The sequence below is a fragment of the Lepus europaeus genome, chromosome 9, assembly GCF_033115175.1.
Source record: "Lepus europaeus isolate LE1 chromosome 9, mLepTim1.pri, whole genome shotgun sequence".
Taxonomy (NCBI): Eukaryota; Metazoa; Chordata; class Mammalia; order Lagomorpha; family Leporidae; genus Lepus; species Lepus europaeus.
In genome coordinates, this window is record NC_084835.1 from 24,181,929 (window position 1) to 24,206,785 (window position 24,857).

General features: G+C 50.8%; 1 protein-coding gene across 2 annotated transcripts; it reads right to left on the reverse strand.

Annotated features, from left to right (window-relative positions):
• Window position 1: 1 nt before the first annotated feature.
• On the reverse strand, window positions 2-24,426 carry TRAIP (TRAF interacting protein). Of its 2 annotated transcripts, XM_062200903.1 has the most exons (15): window positions 24,228-24,408; window positions 20,271-20,328; window positions 18,587-18,670; window positions 13,783-13,822; window positions 13,041-13,168; window positions 11,732-11,826; window positions 11,122-11,235; window positions 10,362-10,449; window positions 9,687-9,776; window positions 9,149-9,237; window positions 3,679-3,834; window positions 898-946; window positions 497-646; window positions 348-398; window positions 2-133 (listed from the first exon to the last, which is right to left on the reverse strand). In XM_062200903.1, exons 1-15 carry the CDS (start codon window positions 24,323-24,325, stop codon window positions 2-4), a joined length of 1,422 nt encoding a protein of 473 aa, XP_062056887.1. In that variant the 5' UTR covers window positions 24,326-24,408. The 2 variants fall into 2 exon arrangements, with proteins under 2 accessions (XP_062056887.1, XP_062056888.1); XM_062200904.1 differs by lacking the exons at window positions 18,587-18,670; window positions 20,271-20,328 and having other exon boundaries at window positions 24,228-24,426.
• Window positions 24,427-24,857: the final 431 nt, after the last annotated feature.

A 24,857-nucleotide genomic window follows, 5' to 3' on the forward strand; every position in this document is an offset into this window, starting at 1 on the left:
TTCACTGGTCTCTCTGCCACAGGAAAGTGTCCATCTTGGCCTGGGAGGGAGGGTTCAGAGGTCTCACTCCCACTCTGTGTTTGGTCTTGGCCTTGGGTTTAACAGGTAGTGGGCGGATCATGGCAATGTCAGTCTGGAGGAGATGTTAAGGAAGAGGCCTGAAGAGGAGACTGGAATGCAGGGCAGGAGAGCTCAGGCTTGCGGGTGGGGAGCCCTGCTACACGGAGCAAGTCCCAGCTCTGCACATCTGAGGCTGCAGGCACTGGCAGGCTGGGATCTGGGGGTAGAGGTTAGGCACATGTGGGCACCACAGTGCAGCTCAGACTACCACCACAGAACAAGGATACAGGTTGAATGAATTTTGTCCGGCCTCCAAGCCCATCGAAGCCTGTTCTTACCTAGGGCAGAAGGAAGAGATGAGGTTAGGTTAGGAGACTGGCTTCCCAACCCACCTGAGAGGGCTGGCCCCTGGGCACTTGTGGGAAGCCACACTCACAGCATCTGTGCTTCGACAGGACTCTGTCTTGGCCCTTTTGGGCTGCTTCTGGCCCAGGACAGCATTGCGGATGAAGACAGGGAAGGCATCAGCCAGTTCCTCATCTAGCTCTCCTGCACAGCGCTGGCCACCCAGCAAGAGCTGGGGCTCCTAGAGGGGAGAGACCCAGAGCACCAGATGGTCACAAAGCAGGAAGGGTAGTGGAACAAGACTGGGATCTCTGACGCCTCACCAGCAGACAGGAAGGTACTGGGTAGGGACCCAAGGATTACTCCAAAATGTCTGTCCTGGGTCAGCAGTGAGAGGGCTCTAGGAAGATCCTGCCCTCCCAGACATGTAGCTCCACGCCCAGTGCTGACAAGAGTTGGTGACCATTTGAGCTGCTTCTGGGAAGCCCTTACCTGCTTGGAGCCTTTGGCTACCTTCTTGGAGACGTCTTGATCAGGAGAGCTGTGAAAACGAGACATGAAGGCAAAAGTGGGTAAGCAAGACATCAAGGCCAGGCTCAGCACATGCTTTTGGGGCGCCACTGCATAGCATGGCTATGAAGCGTCAGTGCTCCCCCAACCCAAATGCAGGTCCGGGAGTAGATGGACAGCCACAGCCAAAGAGTGGTGGAGGCAGGGAGACGGGACCATGTCCTACTCTGGTGACTTCCACTCAGAACCAAATTCTTTTTTTTTTTTTTTTAAGATTTATTTATTTATTTGAAAGTCAGAGTTACACAGTGAGAGAAGGAGAGGCAGAGAGAGAGAGAGGCAGAGAGTGAAAGAGAGAGAGAGAGAGGTCTTCTATCCGCTGGTTCACTCCCCAGTTGGCCACAACAGCTGGAGCTGTGGCAATCCAAAGCCAGAAGCCAACAGCTTCTTGTGGGTCTCTCATGAAGGTGTAGGAGCCCAAGGACTTGGGCCATTTTGAACTGCTTTCCCAGACCACAGCAGAGCTGGACTGGAAGTGGAGCAGCTGAGACTTGAACCATATGGGATGCCTGCACTGCAGGCAGTGGCTTTACCTGCTATGCCACAGCACCGGCCCTGAGCCAAATTCTGTTTCCCAGGTCCATGTTATCATCACCATGTCTCAGGTTTTACATGAACACTAAATTTACAAAACCCCTGAGCCAGCATGGTGGCACAGCAGATTAAGCCACTGCTTGAGATGCCAGCATCTTCAAGTCCTGGCTGTTCTACTTTCCATCTAGTTCTCTATTAATGTGCCTAGGAAAGCAGTGGAAGGTGGCCCAATAGTTTGGGCCCCTGCCACCCATCATGGGAGAACTAGATGGAGTTTCAGGCTCCTGACTTCAGCCTGGCCCATCCCTGGCTGTTGTGGTCATTTGAACAGTAAACCAGTGGATGGAAGATCTCTCTCTGTCTCAGTAACTCCACCTTTCAAATAAATAAATAAATCTTAAAAAAACTTACAAAACTCCATGTAAATTTAATAAGCAATACAAAACTCTAATTCACCACCCAGTCATGCGCAGCAGTCACACAAGAGGCAGAAGGTCTTGATCTCAGGTCTTGTCGTGTCTGCCTAGAAAAGAGGTACTACCTCCATGAAACCCTTAGTAAGGTGCCCCACAAAGTGCTCAGAGACCACAAAGTCAGGTCATCTCCCTAGAGGATCTGTGCAGGAGGGTCTCAGGCCCTGGACTCTCACTCCCAGCCCGAGCTGGGCAACATGTTGCCACCCCATTCTTAGGGATCCTAGAAGCTGGATATTTTCTCCTGGTACTTTCCCAGGCAAGTGGGAGGATGGTCACCTAAGTCTGACTCTTTGGCTCCTCATGTCATGAGGACAGGAACAAGATCAGGACCAGCTGACTCTGGACTCTATGCTGTTGTCCCCATAGCCTGCAATGAAGCTGCATGACAGCTGTGAGAAAACTGCTTTTACTGGTTCTAGGAAAGCTGAGCTAAATGTATCCTGCGCTCCCTCACTGCCCCACGGACCATGAAAGTGGGGTAAGGGCCTCTGAAGACCCCAGGTGCCCATCTTCAATCTTCACAGCTGAAGAAGAGGAAGTCAGATTATGGAGCAGGCACTGATACGCTCCTGACTACCACCCACAAGCCCTAGGTTTGTTTCTCACTGCTATGAGGCTGGGCCCCATATAGCAGGGGTGCCAATACCCCTCCAGTTGGGAAGAGGCAGTCAGTCCAGCTGCCTTGTCTTATTCTACCCCCACTGACTACCGTCTCAATTTCTTTCTCTCACGCTCACTCTTTGATTAAGAGGAAATCTGATCAGCCTTAAATTTCCTTAGCATATACCCTCAGGCATAAGTGGGAAGAGTTCTTGTCTTCATAAGAACCACACATGGCACGCCTGGCCAAGGAAACAGACTCTCTTCCCAGTCCCACTACACCCATAGTCCAGTTCCCATCTGCCTCACTGCAGCTCCACAGACCATGCCTGCTCATTTCATTTTATTGACATGGCAGAGTGGACAGTGAGAGAGAGACAGAAAGAAAGGTCTTCCTTTCACCATTGGTTCACCCTCCAATGGCACCACGCCGATCCAAAGCCAGGAGCCAGGTGCTTTTCCTGGTCTCCTATGGGGTGCCGGGCCCAAGCACTTGGGCCATCCTCCACTACACTCCTGGGCCACAGCAGAGAGCTGGACTGGAAGAGGGGCAACCGGGACAGAATCCGGCGCCCTGACTGGGACTAGAACCCAGTGTGCCGGCACCGCAGGCAGAGGATTATCCTATTGAGCCGTGGTGCTGGCCCTACCCTTTTGGGCTACTCCCTTGGGTGATGGGGCCCTGACTCTATGGTTTAAGAAGATTCTGTCTCAAGCATGAGTCTTAAAGGCACAAAATGTTAACAGGAAGCTCAGAATCCCTGGCTCAGGAACCTGATGGGCAGGCAATCAAGGGACGGGGAGCAACACCTGAACAGCACTAGCCCAGACTTGCCCCTACAGGGATCCCTGTGCTCTAACTGGCATCTCAACACCTTGCATTGAAGGCTGATGGTGAGGATCAATGAGACAAGCCAGAGAGGAACTTTGCACGGGTTAAGTGCTCAGAAGAAGGAAGAAGAGTCGGCTGGAACCAAAGCCAGGCAGCCCTGACTGCCCCGTCAGCCACTCAGAGCTATCAGAGGAATGCCTGCAGATAGGCCTTAGCCATTCTTCCTCCAGAACACGGACAGTGCCAGGAACCAACACTCACTGTGCTTTCTCCATGCAGGGCTTCTTGCAGTGGGCATGCTGGGAGCTGGAGGGCCGGGCTGGGGGAGTATTCACATCAAAGATAGCATTGAGGTCAATATCATCACCGAAGGATGGCCGGCGGAGCTTCAGGTTCAGCATCTCCACAGGAGCTGGGCTGAAGACAGAGAAGGGCCCAATTAGCTGGGACCACAGGGGCACTCCAGAAGGACAACAGCCCTTCAAACATCAGAGACAGCTCGGCTCAGCTCCACCTGAAACCACCTCCTGACTCAGGCCCACCTTCAGGGAAGCCCTGGTCTCTAGAGAATACACCACTTGGGCCAGTCTTCTACAGTCACAGGACCAATGAATGTCTAGAAGACAGGAAAGCAAGCAACCAAAACCCGAGACAAAACCCTGTGAGGAAACAAAAGACTACTGCCCTTTAACACGGAGCCTCATTTCTCCGTGTGCAGTGCAAGGGGGTAGCCAGAGACATTGCACTAATCAATGAGGCCCTGTTCCCCTCTGTCCCCCTGTAGTGCTGCTACTTGTTACGGCAATTGGTATGAGTATGGGTATGAAGCCATCAATGTGACTTCCCTAGGGGGATGGCACTTCTATAGCTTGAATATGATGTAGGCATTAAAGTAGTATTTCTGGAGAGTAAAATTAAGAACATGGGGAAATGTTCATATGTTAAATTTTTAAAAAATATATGTTTATTTATTTGAAAGGCAGAGCTACAGAGAGGCAGAGAAGCGGGGCGGGGGCGGGGGGAGAGGGAGAGGGAGAGAGGGAGAGAGAGAGAGAATCTTTTATCTGCTGGTTCACTCCCCAAATGGCAGCATTGGCCAGGGCTGGGTCAAGCCGAAGACAGGAGCCAGGAGCTTCTTCCAGGTCTCCCACATGGGTGTGGGGGTCCAACTACTTGGGCCATCTTCTGCTTTCTCAGGCGCATTAGCAGAGAGCTGGATCAGAAGTGGAGCAGCTGGGACTTGAACCGAACCTATATAGGATGCCGGCACTGCTGGCAGTGGCTTTACCAGCTACACCACAGCACCAGACTTTCGTATATTGAATTTAATATGCAACAGAATGCAATCACATGATTTGGAGTACATGCTACTCCTCAACCCCATCCTGACCTTCACATGTAGAAAAAGGACTGGAAGGAAATATACTACATGTCCAACAGTAACTACTCTGTGCTAACTATATTTTCCAAATTCTCAACAGGCAGGTTTTTACTTTTATATTATTGAAGGTGGGGGGAGTTGAATTCTGTTAGAAAACTGTGGTCAGTGGGATTCTTCTGGCCCACCTGACCTGGCAGGAGCAGATCTGAGGACAACCCTGGGGACTGGCAGGAGGAGCTTCAAGGATACCCCCTCTTTCCTTCCCTCAGAACTTTTAGGGCTGCATTAGAGCCCACTCCCACTATGGTGTGCAGATCAGAGGGAAGGGAGCTACTGTCAGTGAGATCTGGATGGGGAAGCCACAGAGAGAACCTGGACCATCTCCTTTCCCTGGTCAGGCCCTCGAAGCTCTATTCTTCTTCTTTGCCCACAAGTGGAAATGAAAGCTGCACAAACCTTCCTCATGCTAACTCCAATGGGTTATTTTGCTTCTCCCTGGGATCCACAGCATAAGGCAGCAGTTAACTTTTTTATGGTTTCCATCATTCTGTGCGATTTACCAACTCAAGCAAGCTCAGGCTCAGGCTGTGAAAGGTGAACTCAAGAGGCAGGCAAGGGTCTGGCTGGGTGCAGTCATTTTACCCTCCAAGTGGCCCATGGCAAGACTTCCCACCACTACCCTCTCAGGCCTTGACCAACAGTTCCCAAGGTACATGCTCACCCTTGACTTAAGCCAACATAGTCTCTGTCATTTGCACCAACTGCCATTCACAACAATCAGCTCAAGACTCAGGAAGTTTTCAGTGCCTCCCTCATCCCCTGCACCCACATCTGGCCCACATGAACACATTTCTTGTTTTCTCAAATTGTTCCTGGTACCTCCTTCTTCCTTTATGAGCTTAAAGCCTGTTTCCCTTCCTGCCTGGGGCCCACTCTTTTCCTTTCCATGTTCTGTCTGTCCTGTGAGGAGGCAAAGCCTCAGTTCAGTAGCAGTTCCTTCACCGGCTGAAGGCTAACTTGAGGCCATCCAGGTGATACCATCACCACTCTAGAAATATACACCCATGGTACCTTACACGGACTCATGCCAGAGCCTCAGGAAATGGGGCCAGATGATCCAAGCCTGCCTTCCAAAACAGAGCTGAGGCCCTGGGCAGACCCACTTTCTATGAGCCATAGGACCAGTCAGTGTTTCCTCCACGAACTCCCATCTTGTGGAGGCCCTACCAAAAGCATAGGCCTCCCCAACTCTCCAGTCTGGGGGTCAGGGGCCCTTGAAACCCATAAGAAGTCTTCCTAACATCCCCCTCTATAGTTGGGGCAGTGTCTATTTCCTGAGGCCTCCCTAAAATTGTTGCAGAAATCCTGTTGTAACAAATGGAATGGGCAGCCACAATCAGAACCCAGAGAGTCCCACAAAATTCTGGGGGAAAGAGCATGGCCAGGGGTTTGGAGACTAACACAGCAGCCAGAACGCACAAGGCAGGGGCTGTGAATAAAAGGATAGAGCCTTTAAAGCAGCCTGAAAACTGGGGCAGTGATAGAAGGTGTGAAATCGGCTCCACCCCTTCTGACATCTGTACTGAAAGAATACTAGGCAGTCAGACTGCTACCTTGGGTCAGGAAATGGAAGAGCCTTTCCCAAAGACACAAAACTAACCACTTGTGGTGACCTGGGGCAGCTAATATCGGATAATAAAGCCTTTTGCATCCTGGGTTCAGTTAAGACTCAGCGTGATGCCAACTCACTGCACACTGCCCCTAAACCCACCCCAGAGAAGTTGGGCTTCCAAGAAGCCTTCCTAGTTTCCCATAATGAGAGGGCTGTAGGCAGCCAAGGACACTAGTGGGAGGCAAGCTCAAGAAAAAGGCTGTGATACACAAACACTGACCTTGATACAAACAGAAAGGTGAGGACATAAAACAAGAACAGTGTATACTGCAAAGAATATACTCAGAGAGCAAGAAAAAAAAAAAACTTGCAAATTTAAAATATGAGGAAGGAAATTCTGATGCATACTACAACATGGATAAACTTTGAAGACATGCTAGGTGTAATAAGCCAGAATAAGCCAGGACACATATTATATGATTCCACTTATATGAGATTCCTAGAGTAGTCAAATTCACAAACAGTGGTTCAGGAGCTGGGGAAAGAGGGCAATGGGGAGTTACTCTTTAATGGGTACAGAATTTAATTTTAGGAAGATGAAAAAGTTCTAGAGATTAATGGTGCTGATGGTTGCACAGCATGAGAATATATTTAATGGCACAAAACTCTTTTTACTGAAGGGGCTGATGTTGTGGTGCAGAGGGTTAAGCCATTGCTTACAATGCCAGCATCCCATGAGGGAGCAGGTTCAAGTCCCAGCTGCTCTGCTTCCAATCCAGCTCCTTGCTAACACACCTGGGAGAACAGCAAAAGATGGCCCAAGTACTTGGGCCCATGCCAGTTATATGAGAGACCTGGAAGGAGTTCCAGGCTTCTGGTCTCAGCCTGATCCAGGCCCTGCCTTTGCTACCATCTGGAGAGTAAACCAATGTAAGAAAGACCTCTTTCTTTCTCTGTCTCTCCCTCTCTGTCACTCTGTCTTCCAAATACAATAAAATATTTTTTAAAAAGCACAACTATCCTTAAAAAATGGTTACAAGGGGGCCAGCATTGTGGTACAGCACATTAAGCTGCTGCTTGTGACACCAACATCCCACATCACAGTGCAGTTGAAGTCCTAACTGCTCTCTTCTGATCAAGCCCCCCCCTAATATGCCTGGGAACAGAGGAAGATAGCCCGAGTGATTGGGCCCTTGTAACCCACATGGTAGACCTGGGTGGAGTTCCAGGTTCCCAGCTTTGGCCTGGACCAGCCCCAGTGTTGTGGCCATTTGGGGAATGCACCAGCAGCATTGAAGATTCTCTCCTCTCTGCCACTCTTTTTAATAAATATATATTTTCAAACAGAGGAGGAGGAAAACACTAAAAGCAAAACACTTGCAACCCTAAATTTTATGCCAATAAAAATAGTGGGAGAAAAAGGAGAACTAAGTCATCCTGCAGTTTGATGGGCAACCCTGCCCAGTTCTGGACAGAGGCAGGCTCCTCAGACGGAGTGTCCTGCTGACTTGAAGAATAATGAAGGGGCCGGTGCTGTGGTGTAGTGGGTAAAGCCATCGCCTGCAGTGCCAGCATCCCATATGGGCGCCAGTTCGAGTTCTGGCTGCTCTACTTCCGATCCAGCTCTCTGCTATGGCCTGGGAAAGCAGTGGAGGATGGCCCATACAATTTTGGGGTGCCGTGGCTCCAGCAGGACTCTGAAGCACTTTTGTGGCCCATGGCAGCGGACCTAAGAAGTGCTACCCATGCAGACAAGGGCAGCTGTTTCTGCTAGGCAAACTGGGAGCTCTGAGGGCAGCTGGACCTTCCAGATGGAAAAGGACTGAGCCCAGGTACAGGGGCAGGGAGGGAGGAGGTATTATGTGATGTGGACAGTGTTTCACTGCAGCCCACAAGGCTGGCTCCGTGAGTGTTTCCCAGGCATAGGCCAAGAGGCCTGGGAGGTGCTTGGGGGTGGGGTGGGGCAGGGGCAGGGAACAGTGTGATGCTCAGGGTTGTTTTAGGGACATTTCTGAGGCTGATTCATGAGGCACAGAAGAGCAAGGGAATAGGTCACAAACCTCCCATGGAGATTGTGCAAGGGAGTGAGCGGGGAGGTACCACAGGGGTTAGTGAGATGGGCAGGTTCCAGCAACTGACCAGATGTAGAGAAGAGAATATATTGATTCTCCAAAGGATATTGAAAAGTGGCTCAAATAAGACTGGGTCACTGACAGGAGCTGTGTGTTTTCTATCTAGGTCCTCAGCTGAGGTCCTCTTGCAGGCCGAAGAGAGCCCTGAGGATGTTCTCAGCCAATCTATTTCTTCCCAGGAAGAGGAATAAAGGCTCACTTCTGGCAGAGATGCCTCTGCCTCTTGGCGCCCTCTGCTGGCAGTTTCAAAGCACAATTTCCTGCAACCCAAGAGGGATCTTAACAGTGGTTTCATGTTTCAGAATTGGGGGCAGATGGAGAAGCTTGCAGCAAGCCACTCCATAAACAGGATGTCCCTAGAGGGTCAGTGCTCCTGCCCTCCCCCACCGCCTCAGCCTACCCGAGGTCCTCTATGGCCTTCCCTGGTCGCTCCTTGTCAGAACCCAGAATTTGCCTCAAAGCTGCTTTCCAGCTAAATCTTGGCTGGCTTCTAGGGCAGGCGTCCACACAGGCCACTCTGCCAACCAAAGCCAGGAAGACTGAAGACCCTTACCAAGGAGCTATCCCAGTCTGTAACTCCTGTACCACCCCAGAGGGTCAACAAACCTTTCTAAAACCAGGCGGTTGACAGTCTCACTGGCCACTGGTGGCAGGTTCAAGGTTTCCTGCAGCATTGTTAGCTTCTTTCTTAGGCTCTTGGGGAACAAAAGAAGAGTGTGAGAGAAAGGCTGAGGCATCAAGTTCAAAGATGATTCAGAGGATATGAGCAGCACACATGAAGGCTTTGCAGATTCACTGGGAATGGAGCAGGCCTGAAACTCCACCAGCAGGCTCAAGAGGCCGAGACTACCAAGCTTCAGTTACAGGGCTGAAGAGCCTGCTCTTGGTAACTAAGGATCTCAGGAATGTAGGTACAGAACAGTGGGAAACGCTACTGTTTACTCTCTGCCAAGGAAGCCCAGACTCCAGACAAGACCAGGGCCAAAGTGTTTACCCTGACCCATCCCCCACCCCAACCTGGGGAGATTTAGGAAACCCAGACTCACCACCACTGACAGCCCCGTTTCTGGACAGACACAGCCCAACTGCTCTTGAAGGGGATACAAATCAGCCCTCAATCCTATAAGGCTAGGGGTTCCCTCACCATGATTTCCTTGTCAGCATTCTGTAAGTCCTTCTGGGCAGACTTCAGCTCTAACTTAGCCTGGTCCAATTCAGAGTAGACTGTTTGCAACTGTAAGAAAATATAGGGAGTAAAGGACAAATCAAACGGTGGCCATGTGGCCTGCCCCATCTGCTGCTGCTCGTGAGTGGTCAGAGTAGCTTCAGGCCCAGCAGACAATGGGGACATGGGAGGAGACCCCAGTTGTGTGAGCCCAGGCCTCCGACTGGCAACGCATGTCCAGTGCTGCCCTGGAGCAAAGCTGCTCCTGCCCTCCTGCGGTTCATGGATTCACCATGCCAGAAGTGAAAGCAGATGATTCAGCTTCCATGAGCCCTCTTACACTGGGCCTGGTACAAAAACAAGTCTCTGAAGCTATCACATTTGGGGCCTGTGCTCTGCACCAGCTGAGGTGTACCAGGAACCAGGAATAGCAGAGGGGAGCATAAGCATGCACACATGTGGGGGAATACCTCCATGAAATGCTACCCCAAGTGGACAAGTCCCACAGTCTTTCCCAATGCCCACCAAGGACCGGTGACAGCCCCATGGAATCAGCTGGGCCATCAGGTCCCACAGACTTGCTCAGAAGACCTGAGCATGTGTGACTAAAGGATAGCCACCACTCCCTTCACCCGCCGCCGCTTGCTGAGTTACCTTATTTCTAGAGGAAATCAAGTCCTTCCTCAGCTTGTCAGCCAGCTCCCCTGAGGCCTTCCGTGCCTTTTTTAGATTTTCGTACTCTCTGCAAAGTGGCCATAGAGATATCAGAACAGGACATCGTGCCAATCAGACCAGCCCGCAGCATCAACCCAACACAAGGCCCCATTCAACCCCCAGCTCATTTTCATGCCTAGTCTGAAGCCACATAGTGCCTTGGAGTGTCCTGGTGACTGTTCCAGGCCTATCCTTTGGGCAAGGGTGACTTGAGAGGGTGTACAGGAAGCCCTGGTCTCACTGGGATACCCCTACACTGCCTTAGACCCTCTAGGCCTGTCAGCCAAGTGGCCCTCTTCCCACCAATCTCACCCCCCCCCAGTGAAAAATATGAACAAAGTTTCTGATCCAAGCCAGGCAAGGACAGTAACAGCATTGATGGGAAACGGCTTCCAATTATCACAATGGGGCTTGGAGCTCAAAGAGCTATGTCAGCTCCCTTAGAAATGACATTTCTAGTTCACACTCAAGTCTTTCAATGACCCTAGGAGACTTGTCTATTACTATCTCCATTCAAAAAGCTGAGGGTCAAAGAAGCCAAAAAACTGGCTCCAGACCACATAGTTGGTAAGAGGCAGAGTCAGTTTAAATGCAGGCAGCTTGCCCCTTAACTCCATCTGCTTTACAAGAGATGAGCAGTAGAGGCACAACTAGGGTCCCCCGGCCTCTGGGGCTTGTTGAGAGGGGCCAAATTACTCACTTCTTAAGGGATACACAGTACACAGCGAGCTGCTCCACCGCTGACTGTCCCACACCCATGTCTCGGATCATCTCCTCCACCTCAGGCCGCTGGCTCTGAAGTAGAAGCTCAATCCTGAAAAACATACCCAGCCCACGACATTTGAAATCCGGAGGCTGACAGCTAGGTACCAGTACAGCTCTGCCTCCCTTTGCTGCCGTTGCTATGGTAACAGCTTGGGCTGCCAGGAAGCTTTAGCAGGTGGCTGTGTCCATGGAGAAAGAAGCCCCACAGCAGAGCTGAGCACAGCCCTGGGGATGCTGCTGAGCAAGAGGTGCCAACAGAGGGCCTCAGGGTCAGGGATTTCCTGGAGGCAAAGATCTGCCAGGACATCAGGTCACAGGCAATGGGTCAGATGAGTGTAGCAAGATTCCCAAAGAAACTGGAAGAGTCCATACAGAGGCCACAGAAGGACACTTGTGCCCATTCTCAGCTGCTCTGAGCCCTCCGTGGCTTACAGAGGTTTGAGGCACAGAGGTGACCCAACTCCACACCCAGCTGCAGTCCTGAGAGCTCCATCACCTGAGGCCCTGGGGGCAAACACACACAGCAGGTCCCAGCTCCAACTCACTGCTCCATGGTCTTCATCTTGCTCCTGAGCCGGCGGGCTTCTTCCTGTGCTTGTTTGGTTTCATCCTGCTGCTGTTCCAAGTATTTCATCTGCTTCTGAAGAGCAAACACACCCACACAGGTTGTCTGAAGGTTCCTGGAGGGCTAAAGTCACTGGGAGATGCTGTGGAACCATCTAGCATTTGCACTATCTTTTCAAAATGCTGATAACCATGCATCCCTAAACCACAGGACGTAGGGCTGCTGGGCCCTATCTAGTTTCTGCTTTATCTGGCTAAGAGGCCCTAGGCCAACTGGTTCCTCGTCTCTCTGCCTGCTTCCTCCTGGGATACATTTTACATAGGCATAGTCCATTGCCAGCATCCACATGGCCATTGTGGGCTGTCAAGGTTCAGTGGTCCAGGTCTCATGGTATGTGTTATGCAGGCAGCTGAAGAAGTGCAGACCCCAAACCTAGACCTTACCATCACCTATTCAGACCCATGGAAGTTGCTAGGATAAGAGAACTTAGCCAGGAGCCCTTAGCACAAGATCGCTCCATCTCTGACCCGGGAATGCCATCAAAGACTCCTGCTCTGCAGCCAGGTGCTGATTCGCTCCCTCCCACCGGCGAGGCCATGTGATCCAGCCCAGCCCCCAAGCAGGAACAGACAGTGAATATCCTGGGGCCTGCTCACAAGGATGGTTCCCTTTCCCTTTCAAATGGCATCCAGCAAGGACTGCTCCTGCGTACAAGGCTAGAATATCAATTGTGGGTTCAGATCAATCGCCTCATGCCCCTTGGAGAGCAAGAGGCTCACCGGCCCAGGTTGATATAAAATTCATCTGGGTCTAGGGCTGCTCGCTCTACAGGCTTTGATCTGTCTGGTCAGCTCAGCACAGCCGACTTCAAAGGCCCTTGCTCCTCCCTGGGATGCTGTTTGATCTGGCTCCAGAGAGCAGCCCAGCCAAGGACTGGAGTGCTAATGGAAGATTCTTCAAGCTGGCCTCATCTGTGGAGTATGAGCCACTTTTGGAAACGTGGCCCAGCCTCACGAAGGCCTTTGTTGAGCAGCTCCTCTGTGAAGTGCTAGGAAAATCTTACCTCTCTAAACTACCTAGTACAAAATCCACAATCACAGCCAATATGGCCTTTCTCTTAGGGGCTGGATAGGTACAGTATGAGAGGGTTTGGGAGGGAAGCAATTTACCTCCCTTTTACAATTGCACAAACCAAGGTATCAACTGAGGCAGAAAAGATCAGCTTGGTGAGCCCAGGACTGGGCCATACCTCCCCACCAACTCTGTGCCCAGAGAACTTGGGAACCTACTTTGAGAGTGGAACACAGCATCTCGGTCTTGCCTAAGGCCTTCTGAAGAGATTCCACAGTGGCATTGCGCTCTTCCAGTGAGTCCCGCAGAGCGTCGATGATGGCCTGGCTGTCCTGTTTCTCCCTCTCTGGAGCAGGGATGGAGGGAGGAAAGAGAGAGACCCAGACACCCAGCAACATGAGAACTCACGAGAACTGGGAGCCCTGGGGCTCCTGGAGTATGTACTCCCTGAGCCTGGTGAGCAACAAGTTCATGTGGGAAAGCTGGGTAGCTTGTTGCTCTCTGGCATACACCAAACCAGAGGAGCTGAACCAGAGCCACTGTTCAGGGTGCAAGCCCTCTTTTTACTGCTTGAACTACTTGGGAAAAAATTTTACTCTTCCTCCATCTCCATGGGACTAATTTGTTCATTAACCCATAACTCAGGTAGGTTCTGTGAAACTCAGCATCTGAGCCCTCTTTTTAGAGATATTTTGTCCCACCCATAGTCCCTTCTCAGGCTGAGTCCTGGGCAGGAAGCCCTGGACAGAGAAAAGAGGTCCACCTGGTCAAGGAGGGGCAGCTTTGGTCACCTCCTTTCCCTCCCGTTTTCTGCCAGTCACAAGAGCTAGCAGGACTGTTGGACACAGAAAGCAGGAAGAGCCCCAGTTCTGCCAGAAGGCTGGGCATTCCTCCTAGGGCTCCTCCCTTTGGCTCCCAAGCCAGGGGCTTCCCAGGGACCCTAGTTGCTTGCTAACTCACCTTTTTGGGAAAGCTGGGCTCTGACGTTATCCAGTTCATTCTGCAAAGGCAATATTCACAATAAGCAGCAGAAAAGCATCATAGCCTGCCTCCACACGGCCTCCCATCAGGTTGTGGGGAGCCCAAGGATAGGACAACGAGGCCTGTAGATCTAGGGAGACACGGACCCTGCTGTACCTTAAGATTCTGCTAAACCTACAACAGAGAGGGAAACACTGCTTTATCTCCACTGTGTCTTTCCAAAAAACAGGTAAGATGAAGGAAAGTAATGTTAGGGGCAAGGCTCCAGGGAGGGAGTAGGGACCAGGGAAGCAAAGCTGGGCCTGTGTGACCAATCTCAACAACAATGGTTTCTATCGCCTCCTTGGCCCTGACCTAGCTTCTTCCTCTCTGGGCATCAGTGGTACTTGCCAGCGGAACACAATGGGAATGGTCAAGGATGTTGGGCCACCACTCCTTTCTAGCCCTGGATCTGCCTCCCAGTCCACCTCCCTTCAAGCCCTAAGTTGGCTTTGTGTACCACAAACCTTCCATTCCCAGAATCCAACAGAAGGAGGTAAGCCAGGACAGGTTTGCACACCCTGTATGAAACTTCATTGTGCTAGGTTTTTACTACACTGTCATGACAGTCAAGTGAGCCTCCTAAAGCCCTTACATATTTTCCAGAGTTGCACATGCAGAGCCACTGAAAGAACAAGATAGAATTAAACCCAGCAGTCCAGGGAATTCAAAACATCTGTGAGAATGTGAGGTGCCTATTCCATAAACAGGAAAGTCAAGGCTTTACAGAGCCGAAACACTTGTTCAAGGGTCCATGGTGGCTGCTGGATGAAATCCCAGCAAAGCTTCCTCTAGATAATTCTTTTATTTATTTATTTATTTATTTTTTTTGGACAGGCAGAGTGGACAGTGAGAGAGAGAGAGAGACAGAGAGAAAGGTCTTCCTTTTTGCAGTTGGTTCACTCTCCAATGGCTGCTTCGGCCAGCTCATTGCGCTGATCCGAAGCCAGGAGCCAGGTGCTTCTCCTGGTCTCCCATGCGGGTGCAGGGCCCAAGCACTTGGGCCATCCTCCACTGCCTTCCCGGGCCATAGCAGAGAGCTGGCCTGGAAGAGGGGCAACCGGGACAGAATCCGGCGCCCCAACCGGGACTAGAACCCGGTGTGCTGGTGCCACAAGGCGGAGGATTAGCCGGTTAAGCCACGGCGCCAGCCTCTTTTTTTAAATTTTTATTTATTCTAATTTTCATGCTTTATTTGAAAGGCAGAGAGAAAGAAAAAGAGACAGCGAGAGAAAGATCTTCCATCCGCTAATTCATTCCCCAAATGTTCACAACAGCCAGGGTGGGGCCAGGTGCCCAAAACTCAATCTGAGTCTCTCACAGAGGTGGCAGGGAACCAAGTTCTTGAGCCATCACCTGCTGCCTCCAAGGGAGAAATGGAACTGACAGGGAAATGGAGCTCAAACTCAAGTATTCTGATATGGGATTCAGGAATTCCAAGTGATGGTTTAACTGCTGCACTAAACACCAACGCCCAAATCACCCTTCCAAAGTCAACACAAGACTCACAAATTCATGAGGTCAGTATTAAGGCCCAGCCCAAGCGAGTGGATAAACTGCTTGCTGTCAAATTCTCTATCCAGGATACGGGGACAGGAGCTTTTTGTGGCTGGGTCGGTAAGTATAAGCTGAACAGCTGGGAGTGGAAATGGCCCACAGGGAAGGGCACATAGGTGCCACCTGGGAAAAGGCACCAGTCCAAGACTGCTGCACTAGTGTTCATAGTTCCTCAGCTCTTCCATATCCTAGCAGGGTGCCTTCCAAGTCCTTGCTCCAAACTCTGAAAAATGTTGCCTCTTAGTGGTGAGCATTACGGTGTAGCAGGTTAAGCCACCATTCGGATCACCCGCATCCCAGAGCAGATATTGCAGTTCTAGTCCCAGCATCTCTGCTTCTGATCTAGCTCTCTGTAATGCATCCTTGGAGGCAGCAGATGATGGCTCATGTGTTCAGGCCCCTGACACCCTCAGGGGAGACCCAGATGAAGTTCCAAGCTCCTGGCTTCGACCTGGTCCAGTCCTGGAAGTTGGGGACATTTGGGGAGTAAACCAGCAAATGCAAGATCTCTCTCCTTCTCCACTTTTCTTCCTTTTAAGCAAATGAAAATAAATAAACTTTCTTTTTTATTTGACAGATAGAGTTAGACAGTGAGAGAGAGAGAGACAGAGACAAAGGTCTTCCTTCCATTGGTTCACCCCCCAAATGGCTGCTACGGCCGGAGCTATGCCGATCCAAAGCCAGGAGCTAGGTGCTTCCTCCTGGTCTTTCATATGGGTACAGGGGCCCAAGCACTTGAGACATGCTCCTCTGCCTTCCTGGGCCACAGCAGAGAGCTGGACTGGAAGAAGAGCAACTGGGACTAGAACCAGCGCCCATATGGGATTTCAGCGCCACAGGTGGAGGATTAAACAAGTGAGCCACAGCATCGGCCCTAATAAATAAACTTTTTTTAAAAATAAAAAATATATAAAACAGGCCGGCACCGCGGCTCACTAGGCTAATCCTCCGCCTTGCGGCGCCGGCATACCAGGTTCTAGTCCCGGTCGGGGCACCGATCCTGTCCCGGTTGTCCCTCTTCCAGGCCAGCTCTCTGCTGTGGCTAGGGAGTGCAGTGGAGGATGGCCCAGGTCCTTGGGCCCTGCACCCCATGGGAGACCAGGAAAAGCACCTGGCTCCTGCCATCGGATCAGCGTGGTGCGCCAGCCACAGCGCGCCTACTGCGGCGGCCATTGGAGGGTGAACCAACGGCAAAAGGAAGACCTTTCTCTCTGTCTCTCTCTCACTGTCCACTCTGCCTGTCGAAAAAATAAAAAATAAATAAAAAATAAAAAAATAATAAAATAAAAAAAATAAAAATAAAAAATATATAAAACAGTAAAATCAAAAGATGTTGCCTTTCAGTCTCAAAGACCCAGCTTTGAAAGCCAGAAAGGGGGCTGGCACTGTGACGCAGCGGGTTAACGCCCTGGCCTGAAGCGCCAGCATCCCATATGGGCGCCGGTTCTAGTCCTGGCTGCTCCTCTGCTGCTCCAGCCCTCTGCTATGGCCTGAGAAAGCAGTCTAAGATGGCACAAGTCCTTGGGCCCCTGCACCTGCATGGGAGACCTGGAAGAAGCGCCTGGCTCCTGGCTCCAGATCAGCGCAGCTCTGGCCGTTGCAGCCATCTGGGGAGCAGATGGAAGACCTTTCTCTCTCTGTCTCTGCCTCTCTTTAACTGTCTTTCAAGTAAAAAAAATAAATCTTAAAAAAAATAAAAGTCTAGTAGGAAAGGGGAGGCATTTGACATAGCGGTTAACATGACGTTGGATACTGGCACCCTATATGTGAGTGCCTGGGTTCAAGTCCCAGCTCATCTTCCAATCCAGCTTCCTGCTAATATGCACCCTAGAAGGTAGCAGACTATGGCTCTGTGAGACACACGCAATGAGTTTCAGGCTTCTGGTTTCAGCCTGGTCTAGCCAGGCTGTTGTGGGCATTTAGAAAGTTAAAAAGCAGATGGAAGGCCGGCGCCGCGGCTCACTAGGCTAATCCTCCCCCTTGCGGCGCCAGCACACCGGGTTCTAGTCCCGGTCGGGGCGCCGGATTCTATCCCGGTTGCCCCTCTTCCAGGCCAGCTCTCTGCTATGGCCCGGGAAGGCAGTGGAGGATGACCCAAGTCCTTGGGCCCTGCACCTACATGGGAGACCAGGAGAAGCACCTGGCTCCTGCCATCGGATCAGCGAGATGCGCCGGCCGCAGCGCGCCTACCGCGGCGGCCATTGGAGGGTGAACCAACGGCAAAAGGAAGACCTTTCTCTCTCTCTCACTGTCCACTCTGCCTGTCAAAAAAAAAAAAAGCAGATGGAAGATCTCATTTTCTCTCTCATTCTGTCCCTCTACTTTCCTTAAAAAAAAAAAAAGATATAGGAAGACATAGGAGAGAACCTACTCATCCTGTCCTGCAGTGTAGCTTTCTACCTGAGCTGCAAATCTTGACTTCAGAGGCCCCGCCCTCTGTCCCTGGTCTGGGAAGGCCCAGGTATATAACTTCACACCAAGCTAAGGAATTTTGAGGTATAGTGAGGTTTGGGAACAATGGGTTGACACATCTTCCCTGGCTAGGGATGCAAGTTTTCTGATCTGTCACTCCCAGTCCACCAGCAAAATGGACTGAATGGGATGGCTGCAGGTCATTCATAAAGTGAGGGTACCAGCTCTTTGCTCAGAACTGCCCTGGAATCCCAAGTGGACACTCTCAGTCCAGTGGCAGCCTTCTTCCTTTACTGTTCTCGTGACCATCTCATCATCACTTGTCCCCTGCTCTCCTTGCCCCTTCCTCGAAATCTCCTCTCCATACTCTAAGCACCCTCCCTGTGTGACAGTTGAAGGTAAATGTCCAGAGAGCTTGCAGTTCTGTGGAATGAGACAAATTCTGGGTACCTTGGGGCTAGAGCTGTGGCACAGCTGGTTGGGCTGGCATCTGCAGGCTGGCAACCCATACTGGCACCAGTTCAAGTCCTGGCTGCTCCATTTCTGATCTGGCTCCCTGCTAATGTGCCTGGAATGTAGTCCTTGAACCCCTGTACTCACATGGGAGACCTGGAAGAAGCTCCTGACTCCTGGCTTCAGCCTGGGCCAGCTCTGGCTGTTGTGGCCATTTGGGGAGTGAACCAACAGATGGAAAATCTCTCTCTCTCTGCCTCTCCATCTCTCTCTCTCTGTAACTCTATCAAATAAACAAATCTTTAAAAAAATTTTTGGATACCTTTAAGAATTCTGGATCCAAGACACTCTCCTCTTCCTGGGCAAGGTCAAAGAAGAGCTTGTTGATAATGGTTCTTTTGCCAACCTAGATGAGCAAACAAGATAGAGTATGACTACATAGCTGGGTCACGGGCAAGGAGAAAGGGTTGTATGTGGGCCTGCCTGCCTGCCACACACGCCAGGCCTGATCTTCCAAAGTATGTTCTCTGGAATCAGCAGACCTCTTCAACCCTGCAGGTAGCCCACGCTGGGACTGCTGGGTTGGTGGTTGCTGAAGTCATGTCATGGCAGAACCATGTGGCGAGCACTCAAAGATGCCCCAACTGTAGGTGCTAAGGCAGGGGAAAAGGCCAGATATACCCAGCTGAAGACTGGCCTAGGCACCAAGTGCATCTGCCAGCAATCTGTAAGTGTACACAAGCATTCTGAACTACTCACGGGCACAAGTGAAGCTCAACTGGTCTGAAACCAGTAGGGTCGGGGCCAGTGTTGTGGTGTTGTGGGCAAAGCCTCCGCCTGAGGCAACAGCATCTCACTGGGGCACTGGTTAGAGTGCTGGCTGCTCCTCTTCCAAGCCAGTTCTTTTTTTTTTTTTTTTTTGACAGGCAGAGTGGATAGTGAGAGAGGGAGACAGAGAGAAAGGTCTTCCTTTTGCCGTTGGTTCACCCTCCAATGGCCGCTGCGGCCGGCGCATTGCGCTGATCCGAAGCCAGGAGCCAGGTGCTTCTCCTGGTCTCCCATGCGGGTGCAGGGCCCAAGCACTTGGGTCATCCTCCACTGCCTTCCCGGGCCATAGTAGAGAGCTGGCCTGGAAGAGGGGCAACCGGGATAGAATCTGGCGCCCCAACCGGGACTAGACCCCAGTGTGCCAGCGCCGTAAGGCGGAGGATTAGCCTGTTAAGCCACGGCACTGGCCCCAAGCCAGTTCTGATTATGGCCTGGGAAAGCGGTAGAAGATCGCCCAAGTGCTTGGGCCCCTGCACCCATGTGAGAGACCAGGAAGAAGCTTCTGTCTCCTGGCTTCAGAAGGGCAAAGCTCCTGCCACTGCAGCCATTTGGGTAGTGAACCAGGGGATGGAAGACCTCTTTCTCTATCTCTCCCTCTCCCTGCTTCTCAAATAAATAAATATTTATTTATATATTTGAGAAGCTCTGCTTCTCAAATAAATAAATATTTTTTAAAAATTAAATCCGGGTGGCCAGCGCTGTGGCTCACTTGGCTAATCCTTCACCAGTGGCGTTGGCACCCTGGGTTCTAGTCCCGGTTGAGGTGCCAGGTACTAGTCCCGGTTGCTCCTCTTCCAGTCCAGCTCTCTGCTGTGGCCCAGGAGGGCAGCGGAGGATGGCCCAAGTGCTTAGGTCCCTGCACCCGCATGGAGACCAGAAGGAAGTATCCGGCTCCTGGCTTCGGATCGGTGCAGTGCTGATTGTAGCGGCCATTTGGGGGTGAACCAACGGAAGGAAGACCTTTCTGTCTCTCTCTCACTGTCTATAACTCTCTGTCTCTCTCTCTCACTGTCTAACTCTGTCTGGCAAAAAAAAAAAAAAAAAATTAAACCTGGGTAATTAAGAAAAAAAAGTAGAGTCAAAAAGCTCATAGAAATTGCTCAGTTTCAGCGATCTTTTTCCTGCTCCCTGGCAAGGAAATGATATCTCTGGGTGATGTGGTCCCATAACAGGCTCACCTGGATGCGGCACTGTGGGCAAGTCCGACTTGGGGCTGTCTCGAACCACTGAATCAGGCTAGAATGAGACACAGAACAAGAGTGGTAAGCCCTGGGTTGGCTGGAGATACAGGCCAGGCAGTCATCCTGACCACAACAGGGTCTGTCCTGTTCTTCCTTAACTCAATGCCTACTCTCATAGGAGGACAGCACCACACAACCTTAGGGCACACTGGCAAGATCTGACTGGTACTCAGCATTCAGATCGATGGGCCCTTATTTTTTTTTGTCCATTTTGGCCAGTCCAGACATACTCTTCTGACAAGCTTCTGGGCTTTGACTGGAGGGGGTGGGGGAGGGAACATTGTCCCTCAGAGATGGGGACCTTGATAACATCCTCACTTTAAACTGGGACCCTGAAGACCATATTTTCAAAATAAGGGTCAACCAGAAGTAAAAGTAAGCAGTGGTAAAAGCAAACCACAGGTCAGCTATGAATCATCAATAGATGATGGATGGTCTAGCAAAATTCAACCCTTAAATTTTAATGTGTTCTCCCACTAACAGATTCTCCCACCCCTAGGGACCTGTGAGAAACAAAAGTCCTCTTGGGACCGGCGCTGTGACGTAGCAGGTAAAGCCGCTGCCTGCAGTGCCGGCATCCCATATGGGCACCGGTTCAAGACCCAGCTGCTCCACTTCCAATATAGCTCTCTTCTGTGGCCTGGGAAAGCAGTAGAGGATGGCCCAAGTGCTTGGGCCCCTGTACCCACGTGGGAGACCAGGAAGAAGCACCTGGCTCCTGGCTTCGGATCAGCCCAGCGCCGGCCGTTGCAGCCCGTTGGGGAGTGAACCAGCAGGTAGAAGACCTCTCTCTCTCTCTGCCTCTCTGTGTAACTCTTTCAAATAAATAAATAAAATTTAAAAAAAAAAAAAAAAAACCTCTAGAAGATGATACCATCATCCTAGGCTTCGATTTTTTTTCCTATAAATACCTTTTCAAATATCATGTGCAACATATAATTAAGGCTAAGCAGGCACAATGGAATACTACCTTAGCAAGGAGAATGAATAAATTTACAACTAAGAACATTATAGATGAATCACAAACACAAAACACTGAGGAAGAGAGATCTGATGGGAAAAAACATATATTATGTATGATTCCATTTACAAAAAGCAAAAATGTACACAAAACTCATCTATGCTGTTAAAGTCAAGATGATAGTCACCTTTATGTAGACGAGTGGGAGGGAGGTTGACAAGGGTAACTGGAAAAACAATTAAGGAAATTTCTTTTATATTCTGCTTCTTGGGGTAGGTATTTGGCCTGGTGGTTGCGATGCCTACATTTTTCTTCAGAGTGCCTGTGTGAGAGTCCTGGTTCCACTCTCAATTTCAGCTTCCTCATAATGCATACAGCAGGGGATAACAGATAATGGGTCAAATGTCTGCGTTCCTGCCACTCACATAGGTAACCCAGCTCCTGGACTCAGCCTTGCTCAGCCCTGGCTTTTGTGGGCATTTGGGGAGAGAACCAGTATGTGGAAGATCTCTTTCTGCCTTTCAAATAAATAAAATAAAATAACTTAAAAAAAAAACCATAGAAAAACTGGTGAAATCTAAACAAACTCCATAGTTTCGTTAATAGTATACCAGTGATAATTAATTAATTTGAGAGGCAGAGCTACCGACAGAAAGAATGACAGAGAGAAAGGTCTTCCATCCATTGGTTCACTCCTCAAATGACCAGAGGTGGGCCAGACTGAAGCCAGAAGCTAGTAGCTTCTTCTGGGTCTCCCACTTGGGTGCAGGGGCCCAAGGACCTGGGCCATCCTCTGCTGATTTCCCAGGTGCATTAGCAGGGAGCTGGATCAGAAGTGGAACAGCTGGGACTTGAACCAGCACCCATATGGGATGCCAGCATCTTAGATGGCAGCTTTATTTGCTACATCACAATGCCAGCCCCAGAGTTAATTTTTTCAACAAATACACCATGATTATGTAAGATATTAACACTGAGAAAGCTGTGTGAAGGTTACACGATAACTCTCTGCACTATCATCACAACTTGCCTATAAATAAAATTTACTCTCAACAAAGAGTTTGGTTTAAAATACAGAGGGGAGCCAGCATCGTGGTGCAATGGGTTGAGCCACCACTTGCGACTCTGGCATACCATACTGGAATGTCCGTTTGAGTCCCAGCTGCTCCATTTTGGATCCAGCTTCCGGCTAATGTGCCTGGGGAGGCAGTGGGAGCTGACCCAAGTGCTTGGGTCCCTGACACCCACGTGGAAAACCAAGATGGAATTCCTTCCTGGCTCCTAGTTTTGGGCTGGCCCAGCCCTGGCTATTTTGACTATTTGGAGAGTAAACTGGCAAATGAAACATTTCCTCTCTCTTTCCCTTTCTCTGGTCACTCTGTTTTTCAAATAAGTAAATAAAAAAAATTTTTTAAAGATTTATTTGCTTATTTGAAAGGCAAATTTATATATAGAGAGAGAGACAGAAAGAGAACAAGATCTCCTAGCCGCTAGTTCACTCTTCAAATGCTTACAATGGCCAGAGCTGGGCCAATCTAAAATCAGAAGCCTGGAGCTTCTTCCAGCTCTCCCAGGCAGGTGCAGGGGTCCAAGCACTTGAGCCATCTTCTGCTGCTTTTCTGGGTGCATTAGCAGGGAGCGGGATCAGAAGTGGAGCTGGCGCCACAGGCAGAGGCTTTACCCCCTACGGAACAGCACTGGCCCCAATAAATTAAATCTCTAAAAAAATAAATTAAACACACAGAATTGGGATGGGCACTGTAGTACAGAGGGCTAGGCCACTGTCTGGAACAACTGCGTCCCATACCTGAGTGCCGGGGCGAGAGCACCAATCCAGCCCTCTGCTGCTGCTCTCAGGAGGCAGCGCATGATGGCTCCACTGCCTGAGTCCCTGCCATCGACATGGGAGACCCAGAGCTCCCGGCTTCAGCCCGGCCTATCCAGGCTGCTGCGGTCATTTGAGGAAGGAGCCAGCAGGGACGATCTCTCTTTCTGTCCTCCTCCCTTTTAGTCTCTCTGCCTTCCAAATAATCTTTTTCTAAAAGTCCAAGTAAATGCCTTTTTCAGGAGACATATGTAAAATACCAGTACACAGAAAAGCTAAAGTAAAAGGACTATAAAACAGAGCATGCAAACAGTAACTAAAGCATTCTCAGAGCTGAGCTCGCTTCCAGGCTCACCAAATACCAGTGGCTCCGCCTGGTTGGGCTTCTGGCTGTTAACAATACCAGTCTGCAAGTCTATATAAAGTTTTCCAATTAGGGAGTGCTCAGCAGCCTTCAGGGCTATGCCTGGCTCCCTCTTTCCTGGGGCCACTCGCCCTAGAAGCCTCCTGTGACTATTAGGACCACCATTCTCAAGGGTCTCTCTGCACTCTTTAATTGGGCACTCTAAATCAGTGTGTCCACGGGAAGTTCTTCCCACTCAACAGAACGGTCCTACACAATCAGCAGTACCCCTGGATTGGCCCTTCCCCGTCCATGTAAAGCTGGGTCTGTTGGCGTGCTAAATACACTGAGGTGTCTGGCCAATGAGATCACTGCTTAGAATCATTCCAAACCATCGGGCAAACCACTACAAAACCCTCTCTGGTAGCCAGAAGCCGAACAGGTTTCCATTTGGAAGAAATAAAAGGGCTCCTCAATACGGAGAAAGTTCACCTCCTCTCAGGCTAATAATTTTGAAGGCATAACTGCACAGGTGATGAAGGAAGCACCTCCTCTATCTTCACTCGACCAACTCCGCCTCCCTGCCAACCCCAGGCGCGGTTCAGCTACTGCCTCTACCCAGAAGCCTGCCCTGACCCATTTCTGCCCAGGGTGGGAAGCTCCTGTGGGGCTCTGTCTAGTGAAAGCCTCATCATCCGTCTGGGCTCCCGGGACCGACGGCCTGCAGACCCCTCACCCCACGGCCCCGACACCGCGGTCACTCACCACTGCAGGTGGAAGGTGTGGCCGCAATGTATGGCGGCCACGTCTCGAGAGTGGTCGAAGAAGTCCGAGCAGATAGTGCACAACGCACGGATAGGCATGACTGTTAGACTCAAGAGGCCCAGGTAGCCAAGGAAGCTGCGACAGCTCCAGCTTCCTGGACGCGACCCCGCTCTCTTCAAATTTGGCTCCACAGCGCGACTTCCGGGAGCGGACCGGAAATGACAACACAGGACCGGGGCGGGCCCTGAATGCTTGCCCCTCATTGGACAAGCTCTAGGGGGGCGTGACCAGGGGCGGAACTTGGAGGCCTGGGGGCGGTAGAGAGCCCTGTGGTGTCGCGCGATAGCTTGCAGGTGTCTGTCTGGGGAGGCTTGACCAGCGCCTCGGGAGCGCATCTTTGAATCGGGGCGAAGAGCAGTGGCATCACCATCTGTACCTTTTCCCAGGACAAGGCAGGTTTTGTGGTCCCAAGCTAGAGCTTGGCATCGGTGATAGGGGCCTGCATCCCTCAGCTCTGTTCTTTCTGTACTTTACTAGTCAAGGAGACTGCGGCCACAAGAAAACAGAACAGATCCCCCGAGTTCTGGGCAGTGAGGGACGGTGCGCTGGCACCCCATGGTTCCTGGACCA